Source organism: Euleptes europaea, chromosome 1 (genome assembly GCF_029931775.1).
Source record: "Euleptes europaea isolate rEulEur1 chromosome 1, rEulEur1.hap1, whole genome shotgun sequence".
NCBI lineage: Eukaryota > Metazoa > Chordata > Lepidosauria > Squamata > Sphaerodactylidae > Euleptes > Euleptes europaea.
Genome location: NC_079312.1, coordinates 4,521,452 through 4,534,751, shown reverse-complemented (window position 1 = coordinate 4,534,751; position 13,300 = coordinate 4,521,452). Strand labels below are relative to the sequence as shown.

Sequence of the window (13,300 nt, the reverse complement as noted above, 5' to 3'; positions counted from 1 at the left end):
GAGGGGAGGGACTTCAATGCCATGGAGTCCAATGGCCAGAGTGGCCATTTTCTCCAGGCAAACTGATCTCCGTCATCTGGAGATCAGTTGTAATAGCAGGAGACCCTAGGCCTGGAAGCTTCAAGGTCCGAGACCACTAGGGAGGCTGGCACTCACATTCCGTCTCATTAGTGCAAGGAACCCCAGGCGTGAGTAAGTTCTGTGCTTGTGAGCATGTACTAGCTACAGAAGTACCTGGGCATGTGTCTTAGCAACAGGCCAACTAGGATCAGGCCAGCTGAGGGCATAAAGCAAGATCTTTATTCTTAATATTGTCGAAGGCTTTCACAGTCAGAGTTCATCGGTTCTTGTAGGTTATCCGGGCTGTGTGACCGTAGTCTTGGTATTTTCTTTCCTGACATTTCGCCAGCAGCTGTGGCAGGCATCTTCAGAGGAGTAACACTGAAGCAGAGGCAGTCTACTCCGAGCACCAGATGCTGGGGAGAAGCAAAGGGAGAAGACCTCCTTTTCAGAGGGAAGAAGAAAACACTCAACCTCTCCTTTTTTGTAGAAGGGACCCTGAAGCAGGAGCCAAAGGAGAATTTAGGGAGAGGTCCCCTTGAATGGTCCAGCGAATTTCCACTAACGTCTTCAGCAGCTGCAGCCACGGCCGGGTCTCCCTTCTCCAATGGAGCTGCCAGAGAGTTCAGATTGACCCAGCAGGGGCTTCTCTGGGAGTCCTGAGGCTGACTGTCATCGGAAAGAGAAGGCCGGAGGGGCCAGATGTGGGTCTGATCCTGACAAGCAACTCTTAGTGTCTGGGAAGAAGATGGGGTGGGGGGGAGGGGCGCGTTTGTGTGTCTCTTTGGACGGGTTTGACCAGAAGGTGATTGAGTGGATTGTCAGCTACCTTGGTGGGTGAGAGAAACGTGTCTCCTCTCAACCTGTCTGTGCTTTTCTGGCTCTCCTGCATCTCTGAGCTTTCCCCTCTTCTTCCCATCCCCAGTTCAGCCCATGGTGAAGATCTCCCCCACCAAGGCGGAGCCCCTGGCCCACCACACTCTCCTCCTCTGTACCGCGGCAGGATATTACCCCTCGGAGGTGGACATCAAGTAGCTGAAGAACAGGCAGGAGCAGACAGAGGGGGTGGGGTATGCGGATACGGTCCAGAACGGAGACTGGACCTTCCTTGCCCAGGCCATGCTGGAGACGGTGCCCAAGCAGGGGGATGTCTATGCCTGCCAGGTGGGGCACAGCAGGCTGACCAACCCCATCACCGTCCAGTGGGGTAAGAGGCTGGAGGGATTCCCCCTCTCCCTACAGACACACAACCCCTCGAAGTGGGTGGGAGTTCCAAGGACTTCGGTCAACTGACCAGCTCAAGGTGCAGGGAGACCCCCACCCTTCTCAAGGACTCCCCCCTTCCACGAGTGAGCAAAAGCCCCTCCGTAATGTGGGATGAAGCCCTTGCCAGGGGGTAGCACAGGGTTCCCCATCGTGGTGCCCATGGCGCCCACCAACAACTTTCCAGGTGCCCATCGCTTGTTTTTCGAAAGTGGGTGGCTCCGCCTCCCGGGGCAGCCATCTTGTGGTTGGGCCCACCAACCTTCGGCATGAATTCCAAAGGATCTGAAAAGGAGTGGGACCCCCCTGGGGGGTAGCCCCTGGGCCAGATCCCCCCCTGTGACATCGGTGGGCTCAGAGGCGAGAGCAGCTGCTGCTGGGGCTTCTGCCAGGAGACTGATGACGCTGCGCCAGAGGGCATTCTCATTGGTGCTCCTCGGGGCCGGGACCTAGCCCACTCCCCACCATTGCAGACGCAAAAGTCTCCCAATCCGGATCTCCCCTTTCCGCCGCCCTTTGCAACCCAACCGGAGCGAGGCGCAGCCGCTGGCCGGGCGAGGCGAGCGGGGGGGGGGGGTGTCCCTTTTCTTTGCCCAGTGCGGAGGGTCAGTCTGAGGATTGGGGGGGGGGCACGAGACCCGAGAGGAGGTAAGACGAGAAACGAGGTTTCCTTTTGCAAAACCCCTCCCCGGCTTGCAGCCCAGCGGAGGGGCTGCATTTGGGGGGTCTTGCATTTGGGGTTTTGCCAGGAGCCCTGCAGGGCTCACCCCCCCCCCCCAAGGAGACCCCAAAGTGCAGCAACAAGACCCCCCCCATAACGTCCAGGCTCCGTTCGCAAAGCCCCCCCTTCTTTCCCCCCGCCTGCTCTCTTGGGATCTCCTCCTCCTCCTCTTCTTCTTCCCTCTGCAGTCCGGCCTCTCCGCGCTCTCTGCACGGGCGGCGGCTCTTTTCGGCTGCGGGCTCATTCGACGGCTCCTCTCTGCAAAACTCCGGCTGGGGAGGAGGCGCCAGGTCGAGAGACCTGGTTTCTTCCTGGAAGGGTTCGCACTGCCGCTCGATAGATGCCCGTTTTCCCCATCTGAATTCTCAAAACTCTGCATGGGGGCTTATGGTTGAGTTTTGAGAATAGGGATGGGGGGAAAGTGCATCTAAAGCAGGGGTGGGGGAGCTTTTTTTCTGCCAAGGGCCATTTGGAGATTTATGACATCATTCGCGGGCCATACAAAATGATCAACTTAAAAATTAGCCTGCTGTATTTGGTCAGACATTTAGCCAAGAGGCACGACCGGAGACGGCTCGAAGTGTCTGCCACGTAGAGCGACTTGCTTTTGAGCTCTGCCGTCCCCGGCTGGGCCCAAGAGATTCAGGCAGGGCAGCATCCTTCTGAGCTAGAGATAAGCCAGGACCCATGGAGGGCCTGACCAAATGATTTCGCGGGCCTTATACGGCCCCCGGGCCTGACGTTCCCCACCCCTGATCTAAAGAGTGGCAAATCCAATGCAAAACCTTCCATGAATAAATGGTCTCCGGCCATTTATTCATGGAAGGTTTTGCATTGGTTCTTGTAGGTGATCCGGGCTGTGTGACCGTGGTCTTGGCATTTTCTTTCTTGACGTTCCAAGACCACGGTCACACAGCCCGGATCACCTACAAGAACCAATGGACTCTGACCGTGAAAGCCTTCGGCAATGTTTTGCATTGGGTTTGCCACTCTTTATGGCCGGAGGCCATTTATTCATGGAAGGTTTTGCATTGGATTTGCCACTCTTGAGATGCACTTTTTCCCCATCCCTATTCTCAAAACTCAACAATAAGCCCCCATGCAGAGTTTTGAGAATTCAGATGGGGAAAAAGTGCATCTATCGAGTGAGGACAGCAACGCTTTCTTGTATGGGGCGAGCAGGGTTTAACAATCGCCCCTCCCTTTTTGGCATTTCCTTGCGATCCTTCTCATCAGCCTGGCTTCGTGGTGGGGGGGCGGCGGCGGCAGGGGGGGGTGTTCCAGAAGGCCTGCAGGGTTTTTCTTCTGGCTGTTCCGGAAAAGCAAACTTGGGATGGGGGGGGGGGGTTGTTCCTTTTCCCCACACTGGCTTTAGTGAAGACGCGGTTCTGTCATTTTTTTTTTTTTTACTCCAGCCAGCAAATCTTTCCTGGGGGTTTTCTGGGGGTGGGAATAGGTGTTGGTTCCCAAATGGGAACCTGCAGGGGGATGTGCAAGAAACCTCTCATTGCCCCCTCCCCTTTTCCTGCTTTCTTCTTTCCTTCTGGGGTTGGCAACCTCCAGATGGGACCTGGAGATCTCTTGGAATCACAGATTTCCCGGCTATACACATCAGTTCCCCCTTAGGGTTACCAGCTCCAGGATGGGAAACTCCTGGAAATTTGGGGTGGGGGTGGGGGGTTGGAACCCTGGGAGGACGAGGTTTGTGGGGGGGGGGAAATACCGTAGCAGGTAATACCACAGAGTCCACCCTACAAAGCAGCCATTTTTCTCCTGGGGAACTGACTTCTGCCATTGAGAGCAGTTGTAATTCTGGGAGATCTCCAGGCCCCACCTGCAGGTTGGCAACCGTAGTTCCGCTGGAGGAAATGGCTGCATTGGAGGGTGGAGTCTCTGGCATTGTACCCCTCTGAGGTCCCTCCCCTCCTCATACCCCACCCTCCCCATGCTCTACCCCTTAAATCCCAATCTGGAGATGCAACCCCAGCTCAGGCTTGGCCCCAGGGTGCCCCTCCCTCAAAGGCCAAAGTACACCTAGAAAGGAGCTGTACCCCCCACTCGCCTGCAGCTTTTAATGGGCATCTTGCCCATTCAATGCTCCAGTAATTAGTTCAGTATCCAAACATCTGGCCGAATTTGCTGTTAGCATATTGATTTATTTAGAGAATTTTTGGTGCTGCCTCTGCAGGGAACCTGCCTGAGGTGGCTTAAAAAACAAAATATAATAATAACCTAAAAGATCCTTAGTTATTAAGTAAAATCCAGCATCCCCTCCTCCCGCCAGAGCATAAGAAGACAGATCCTCGAGTGGCCTAAAATGAATGACAGTTTCCAGACCAGGAACACCTTATAAAGATCAACTCTGTATTTTAAAGGTGCCCCTTCAAAAGCCTGGTTTTTGTTCTGCATACAACGCTCTTCAGGATTGTTGCCATATTTAGATGTGTCGTCTGCACAGCTGGTGAAAAGGCAGGAAACCCATCAGGGGGCCCTTTCAGAGTCTAAAATCAGGTCTTCCTTCCTCTTCTCTGGCTCCTGCGCAGCTCCGCTGATTTTTATGAACAAGCCCAGCTGCTGTTGGGATCTTCTGCAGTTGTCTGTGGCAGGATTGGGGCCATCTAGTGCCTCTGGGAAGCTTAAGTGGCTCCATCCTGTGTTTTATTCCCTGTCTGCAGCTTTCAGCCAGTGTATGAATTGGGCCCCTGCTCCTGGTCCCAGGCGGTGTTCTCTGGCTGGAGAATCGCTTCAGGAATCTTGCCTGTCTGGTTTAGCCATGCTTTCATTAAGCCGTGGGTGTCCTTTTTACACAAAAACTCACACAGAGGGCGAAAACGCATGGTTGCTTTATCCTCCTTTAATCCCTGTTTTAGCCAGGATCGAATGCACATTTGGTGAAACGCATGCGTTCGATCCTGGCTGAATCCTGGCTGAAACAGGGATTAAAGGAGGATAAAACGACCATGTGTTTTCGCCCAAAATCTCAGTCCAAAAATCAGTCTTTGCTTTGCAGGAGGTGGGAGATTCGGCACTTGCCTTCATAGAAGGATCTGGCAGAGGAGGAAGGTGATCTGTTGGTCCAGGTGGAGCCTCTTTGGAGAGGAGGGGAGGATGAGAGGAGAGCCGGACTCAGCTGTCTCAGAATCAAGGAAGGATCCTGATGCCTCTGAGGCTGGGAGCAAAAGGGAGTTGTGGGAAAGAACCGTGCAGAAGAGCCCGGAAGACAACCTCCTCCCTCCAGATGTGCAGCAATTCTGGCAGCTCCATTACCAGGAGGCAGAGGGCCCCCGAAAGGTTTGCAGCCAACTCCACCATCTGTGCTGCCAGTGGCTGAAGCCAGACAAGCACAGCAAGGAGATGCTGGACCTGGTGGTCCTGGAGCAGTTCCTGGCCGTCCTGCCCCCAGAGATGGGGAACTGGGTCAGGGAATGCAGGCCAGAGACCAGTTGCCAGGCGGTGGCCCTGGCAGAAGGCTTCCTCTTGAGCCAGGCAGAGGACAAGAATCAGGACCAGCAGGTGAGAAGAATTAATCTTTGTAGTGTGTTTGGGGGGTGGGGGCAAAGGATATGACCTAAGATCATCATGGGTTGCCCCACGTTTTTGAAACCCATCTTAGCCTGTTTCCTCTTCCTTTTCTCATCAGCCTCCCCTTTCTGGGATCCCCACTTCTGTTTCAGGTGCAGGAGAAGATCACTCAGGAGTGTTTCCACAGAGCGGCTTTCCTGGGTAAGATTGAAAGGGATGTCGTTCCCACTGCATGGCCTCCTCAAGTGTAGGTGGGCTGCTCTGATGCGCCCCCCCCTTTTGTCCTGTGTGGGAAAGAGGCTCTGATCCAGCTTCTCAGTTTACAAATTAAGACTGGGGAAATAAAAACCTAGAATCGGTATAATTTCACTGCAGGATAATTGGACGAATACAGTCAGGTGGTTGAGGGCAAAACTCCCCCCAAACTCAAATGATAACAGTTAATGTCAGAAATTGCGATAATAGTGCATTGGGCCAATAAAAAGGGGGACAATATCTTAAGATTTCAGGAGCTCTTAGACTGTAGTAACTTCCAATACTTTTAAGGCAAGAGCTTTTTGCTTCCGTGTTTTCAACTACGCAAGGAGTGTCCAGAGTTGAGAAACCTCGAAAGGATGGGGTGGAAGGCGGCACTCGGGTGCTTTCAAAACTATGTTCCGTCTGACTAGGCGTTGAGTGCCAGGGTACGAAAAGTCTTGTCCAAAAGTGGTCTCCCCCATGTTTGGCAGTATGATATCACTGGCCTTATCACGATCCTTATAATCAATAAAATTATATACTTAATATTATGTATAATAGGAGGTTCCTTTATACTGCCTTTTTAACTGGGACTCGAGGCAGAATACACGAATGATTAAAAGACGCTTCAGTCAGTCAGTAAGCAGATTAGATGCTATAATGTCGGGTAATCAGCTGATTAGAAGGGGAGATATTTGAATTTAACAAAGATTCTCAGTAAGATGCAATAATGTATTTGGGCTAGGGCCATAGCCTGGGGGGAAATCCAAAAGAAGTGAGGTGACTCTAATGGGGAGGATGGGTCAGTGGCCTCTCTCAATGAGTTGCCCAGCTGGGACGTCAAGAGGGGAAGCTCCTTGGTCCTCCACCAGTCGCAAGGCTGCCTTTTCCTACATGTCCTGTTCTTGCCCACCATTGTGAGATTTAGTCACTGTAGTTCTGCCTGTGGGTTTAGAAGGGCCTGTTAGCCTTCCTTGTGAGTTCTGGACAGACCACGGTTTTGTATATGATAACGGTATTAAGACTAGATTTGTCAAAAGTGTGGAAGCAAACGATTATGCAAAATAAGGCTACAAAGATAGTTGTGACCATGAGCCAATACAGGGAGAATCTTATTTCCCCAATTGGACCTAAAATGCAAAGTATTAGGAAATCATAGACTGCCATACAACTACCTTTTTATCCTTCCAGGTGGTGCCATAAGACCGACGGTGGATTCTTTGCCGTCTCCCTCTGGCAGAGAGAAAGCAGCATCCATTCAACCTGACTGGGTAATGTTCGGAAATAGGGCTGATGCCCCTGGGTGCTTTCCCCCACCCTCTGTAGGCCCAGGAGAATCTCTCTCTGTCCCTTTCCCTCTACTGCTATTTCTGCTGTTTGCTGGATAGAAAATGGAAACGTCTGATGGAGGTTTGAGTCTTGAACATCAACATCTTATTATCGTCCTTTTGGATTACACTTAGAAGGAGAAGAATTACATTATTTTTGAAGACAGAGGGTTTTCTCTTTCTCTCTTTTCAGGGTCTGGTATCCTTTGAGGAGGTGTGTGTTCGTTTCACCGAGGAGGAGTGGGCTCTGCTGGATCCGGACCAAAAAAGGCTTCACAAGGAGGTCATGGAGGACAATCGTCAGAATGTGGCCTCCCTGGGTAAGGCTCTCCTTTCCCTTGATTCACAGGTGCTGAAGGCAGAAGTCTTTCCTTCTCAGAAGGACCCCAGCTCTGACCTGGATGGCCCAGGCTGGCCTGATCTTGGAAGCTGAGCAGGGCTGGCCCTGTTTAGGATTTCTATGGGAGACCACCAGGGAACTCCAGGGTCGCCATGCAGAGGCAAGCAATGGCAAACCACCTCTGAGTATCTCTTGCCTTGAAAACCCTACAGGGTTGTCTTAAGTCAACTGCGACTTGACAGCTCTTTCCACCACCACCAGTAAGAACCCCGGTAGAGGCAGTGGTTAAGAGCGGACTCTAATCTGGAGAGCCGGGTTCAATTCCCCACTCCTCAGCATGAAGCCTGATGGGCGACCCTGGGCTCTTGTCAGCCCACACAGCGGCCACTCACCTCCAAACATTTCTAGCCTTAAAAACCTGAATTCCTGCCTGCCATGTGCTGTTTCCCTGTTCTGGGATGGAGAGAAAGAGAAGAGAGTGCATGCCGTTCTGAGCACTTTTCAGGTTGAGTGGTATAAAAAATGTTCTCGATACAGAAGACAGGTTTCTGAGTCCTAAAAAATGTAAATAGGAGTTTGGGGCTCCATCACCAACACCTTAGAAGGACTGCGAGGTCTCTTCAGAGGGAAGCTTCGAGGAAGACAGGAGCCTCCGCACCTGGTCGCTCGCTTGAGGTGGCTAGCAAAACTACTTTCAGACAAACGCTGAGCACAGAAATCCCCTGAGCTCAGCTGGTAATCTGCCACCAGCCCCTGTTCAACCAGTTTAGCCCCAGGCAGAGGCTGCCTGCTGGTACCAAATTAGCAAGTAGCACTCACCTTGCAGAGTAGGCCTCTCAGCAAGGGGAAGCTACAGAAGTAAAGGGTTTGAGTTCAGTAAGCGGACCCCAATTCAACAAAACACTTAGAGCTTGAAGCCTGTTAAAGCCAGAAACCACAACAAGGGTACATTTTAGAGGTTTATTCAAAAGTTTGTGATCGTTATAGAAAGCAAAAAAGTTCATGAAGCAAGGAGCAGCACAATAACAAAAGGTTTTAAACAACTAACTATACACATAGGACGGTTAAAAAATGGCAAGGTACCTGGCTCTGATGGTATCCCTCCTGAATTATTAAAGGAAAACGTTGACTGGTGGGCCCCTTTTCTGGCAACCCTATTTACTTACATCAACCAAACAGGCCGAATCCCAAAGGAGTGGAATATGGCAATAGTGGTTCCTATTTTCAAAAAGGGCGACAAAAAAGATCCTGCAAATTCTAGGCCTATTAGCCTTTTAAGTATCGTTAGTAAACTCTACTTCAGACATTTACTGGATTAATTCCTTATTTGGCTGGAGCAAGAAGATGTCATAGTGCCAGAACAAGCGGGCTTTAGAGAAGGTAAATCCACAACTGACCACTGCCTGCTATTGCCGTATCTAAGTGAAAAATATACTTCAAAGGGTCCTACGTCCCTGCATGCAGCTTTCATTGCTCTAAAAGCAGCCTTTGCTTCAGTTTCAAGGCCTAAATTATGGCAAAAGTTAGAAGCAAAAAAAGGTCATCTCCCCAGACCCAATTAGGACAAAAAAAGGAGTCAAGACAGGGCTGTCTTTTAGCCCCTTTGTTGTTTATTTTTATATAAATTATATGGCAGATTATCTGAACAATAAAAACTTTCGTCCCCCGAAACTGGCCCACTGACATATTCCAGTGCTGTTATATGCAGACAACTCAGTGTTGCTGTCTAGAACCCCGGTAGGTCTGAGGAGAGCGCTAAACAGATTCTCCGAATACTGTCAAACCCAGCATCTCCAAATTAATTACCCTAAAACCAAAATAAAGTCTTTTGGGAAGTGCCCAAAAATTAGGAAATGGAAATTAGACAGATATGACATCGAAGGCCTTGGGAAAAGTGCAGTCAAAATTCTTACGCGGTATTCTACAAGTACCGAGATGTGTCTCCAATTCTATGATACGATTGGAGACAGGCATGATGAGAATTGAAGCTAAAATCCATCTCATGTCCTTTTACATGTGGGCCAAACTAAATACAGTTTACAAAAACCTGGCCTCCTTGCAATGATTCGTCTGGACACATATCAGTCCAAATCAAGGAGGTGCAATTAAACCTAAGAAAACTAGGGTTTTCACCCCAGGATCTATTGACACTGAGGGGAGATCAGTTTAGAAAAGTAATAAGGCAGAGAGTGGAAGACACTGAGAGACAGCATGACGTCGCAAGGTCCCCTGGTTTCATAGCCTCACAGAAGTTCAGACATCAGATGACGGCAGCCCCATATCTGATGACACAGGAGGTGAACAAATTTAGAGCTATTCCAAGCCACAGAAACAGCTGCACGACACGTCAAATGTGAACAGTGGGGAAACAATTCTTGGCCACTTTAAGGGAAAAAGGACATATGAGGAGTAGGGGGAGGGGAGGCAGAATATAAAAACTGCTGACCTGGGAGGTCTGGCTGGAGATAAGGTGTGACCAACAGTTCTGGTGGGGGAGAAAGAAGGTCATCATTGGCACGGGGTTGGGGGGGAATGAAGGTCTGATAAAGGAAATGCACACCCATTAGTGAGCAGTGCCTGATGGGTGGCTTGCCTTCTTGTGTAGGTACTGGCTTGACTTCTTTCTTTATTCCAACAGCAAATGTAGATGAGCTGCTTGAGGGATACCAGGGGTTCTCTTTGGAAAAAAACAAGAATCAAGGTGCCAAAGGAAACTTCGAGGATGGAGATGGACCACAGAGGCAGGAGGGAAGCCACGCAAAGAGGAGGGATAAGCCCATTCCATCCCAAAAAGGGAACTTCCATGAAATCCCAATCCAAGAAGGAAGGTCAACCAAAACAAGAAAGAACAAAGGACACCGGGCTAATCAGGGAATCCGCTCCAGGGAAAACGAAAATGGAAGTCTGGCCGGTGGAAAGACCTTCAGTAAGAACATGAGTGTTATTTCCAAGAGGAAAATTCCCTCAGGAGAGAAACGATACGAGTGTGGAAAGAGATTCAGTCGCAATGGTGATCTTCAGCTGCATCAAAGAACCCACACAGGGGAGAAAGCTTTTGAATGCTCAGAGTGTGGAAAGAGATTCAGTCGGAGTGGCAATCTTCATACGCATTTAAGAACCCACACAGGGGAGAAACCTTTTGAATGCTCTGAGTGTGGAAAGAGATTCAGTAGGAGTGGCACTCTTCAAGAGCATCAAAGAACCCACACAGAGGAGAAACCTTTTGAATGCTCTGAGTGTGGAAAGAGATTCAGACACAGTGGCACTCTGCAAGAGCATCAAAGAACCCACACAGGGGAGAAACCTTTTGAATGCTCTGAGTGTGGAAAGAGATTCAGACACAGTGGCACTCTGCAAGAGCATCAAAGAACCCACACAGGGGAGAAACCTTTTGAATGCTCAGAGTGTGGAAAGAGATTCAGACACAGTGGCACTCTTCAAGAGCATCAAAGAACCCATACAGGGGAGAAACCTTTTGAATGCTCAGAGTGTGGAAAGAGATTCAGTCACAGTGGCAGTCTTCAAAAGCATCTAAGAACCCACACAGGGGAGAAACCTTTTGAATGCTCAGAGTGTGGAAAGAGATTCAGTCAGAGTGGCAGTCTTCAAAAGCATCTAAGAACCCACACTGGGGAGAAACCTTTTGAATGCTCAGAGTGTGGAAAAAGATTCAGTCACAGTGGCAGTCTTCAAAAGCATCTAAGAACCCACACAGGGGAGAAACCTTTTGAATGCTCAGAGTGTGGAAAGAGATTCAGTCACAGGGACACACTTCAACAGCATCAAAGAACCCACGCAGGGGAGAAACCTTTTGAATGCTCAGAGTGTGGAAAGAGATTCAGTCACAGTGGCAGTCTTCAACAGCATCAAAGAACCCACACAGGGGAGAAACCTTTTGAATGCTCAGAGTGTGGAAAGAGATTCAGTCGCAGTGGCAGTCTTCAAAAGCATCTAAGAACCCACACAGGGGAGAAACCTTTTGAATGCTCAGAGTGTGGAAAGAGATTCAGTCACAGAGACACTCTTCAACAGCATCAAAGAACCCACACAGGGGAGAAACCTTTTGAATGCTCAGAGTGTGGAAAGAGATTCAGTCACAGTGGCACTCTTCAACAGCATCAAAGAACCCACACAGGGGAGAAACCTTTTGAATGCTCAGAGTGTGGAAAGAGATTCAGTCTGAGAGGCAATCTTAAACAGCATCAAAGAACACACACAGAGGAAAATCGTTTTTGAATGCTCAGTGTAAGTCCCCTGTTTTCTCCTCAGCTGAGACACCCCAATTTGAGCTGCCATCTTCTGTCAGATTTCTTGAAAGGCGCCCCCTTGATCACCTGGGGTACAATGTGCAAATCTTTGGAATAGGTTTGAGAGAGTGCATCTGCCTGCCATGTGCAGAGCACATTTCCATCACAGAGCCAGGATGTCAGTAGGGCTCTTATATAACACCCCCCCCCCAGCTTTATCACCTGTGAGCAACCATATTTCTACTTCAAGAGAATTTCATCAAAACAATGAGAGGCCATTTTCAGGTAATGGGCAATCACCTCTGAGCCATGAAAAGCAGCTTTAACTCCATTGACTCTGACATGCCCGGTGCTTTGAAAACTTCACCACCTTGAATGTCAGGTGTCATTTCCAGCTCTTCCCACTGAATTTTGAAGTCTGTTTCTTCAAAACATGCAATCAATTTCAAATTTCCTGATCTCAGCAGAAGATGGCCGACAAGCGGGGTAAACTTTGCTAACCACTCTCGAGGATCTTTGGCCAGATCCAAAATCAGGTGCCTCGGAATGATTTTCTGAGACACCCCCCTCCATTAGATTGGGGGTCCTGAGTCTTGGGCACTTGCGGGTTCAAGCAGGTTGCAGGCGAAGGTGAGAGCGAGACGGGTCCTTCCAAGCCGGCCTGAACTCTGCCATTTCCCTCCCCCACCTCTTCCCTTTTTGATTTTTCTTCTCGTTTGCCATCTGTGTCTGAGTCTAACATAAAGACGCTTAGGGCTGTTTAGCTTGGAAAGAAGGCGACTAAGGGGAGACATGATAGAGGTCTATAAAATTATGCATAGTTTGGAGAGAGTGGACACGGAGACGTTTTTCTCCCTCTCCCATAATACTAGAACACGAGGTCATCTGTTGAAGCTGGAGGGTGTGAGATTCAAGTATTTTTTTTCAAAACAGATAAAAGGAAGTATTTTTTCACACAAGGCATAGTTAAACTGTGGAACTCCCTACCCCAAAATGTGATGGTATTTAGCGAGATCACCCAATGTTTAAGAGGGTTGTTTTCAATGACTCTCAGAATAAAGACAGACCAGAGATTTCCAGATTAAAAGATGTTTATGTATTCATTCATTCAATGCAAATACATTCATACAAGGAACTAAGAATATAAAGTAGGTAGAACTAGAGACATCTGAGGAAGTTATTAATTGGGTGATACTTTACCAATCTAGAAGAGAGGATGTCCAAAATCCGTGGCTTATGGATACAAAACAAAGTATAACGTTGTCTGGGAGAGGGATTTTCCGGAGAATTGAACCAGCCAAGTCACCAGAAGAGGGGGGGGGAAGGGGTGTGGAGCTCCGTGGAACTCACACACGAGAGAGACAGGACAGAGTTAAGGGGAAGATCTGAACTGACTACCTTGTTGGGGAGGGCAAAATATACCTGTCAAGAAGTTGAGGTCTCTCAATTTCTTGGATTTCATGATTCTCTTGGTTCAGGCCTAGAGGCCTATGAATTTTGTGCTATTGGGATTTTAGACCAGCAAAATAGTTCCATTTTGAAAGCTGCTTCTGGGGAGGGAACAAGATAGGCAACCAGCTGC

General features: G+C 49.4%; 1 protein-coding gene across 1 annotated transcript; it reads left to right on the top strand.

The window, feature by feature from the left end:
- Positions 1 to 1,179: 1,179 nt before the first annotated feature.
- Positions 1,180 to 11,695, top strand: LOC130493485 (gastrula zinc finger protein XlCGF57.1-like; the record flags this gene model as incomplete). The annotated part of the gene is made up of 4 exons (XM_056867237.1): positions 1,180 to 1,267; positions 2,233 to 2,363; positions 7,325 to 7,451; positions 10,440 to 11,695. Coding segments are annotated over exons 1-4 (1,602 nt in total), but the record flags the coding sequence as incomplete, so codon positions are not given.
- Positions 11,696 to 13,300: the final 1,605 nt, after the last annotated feature.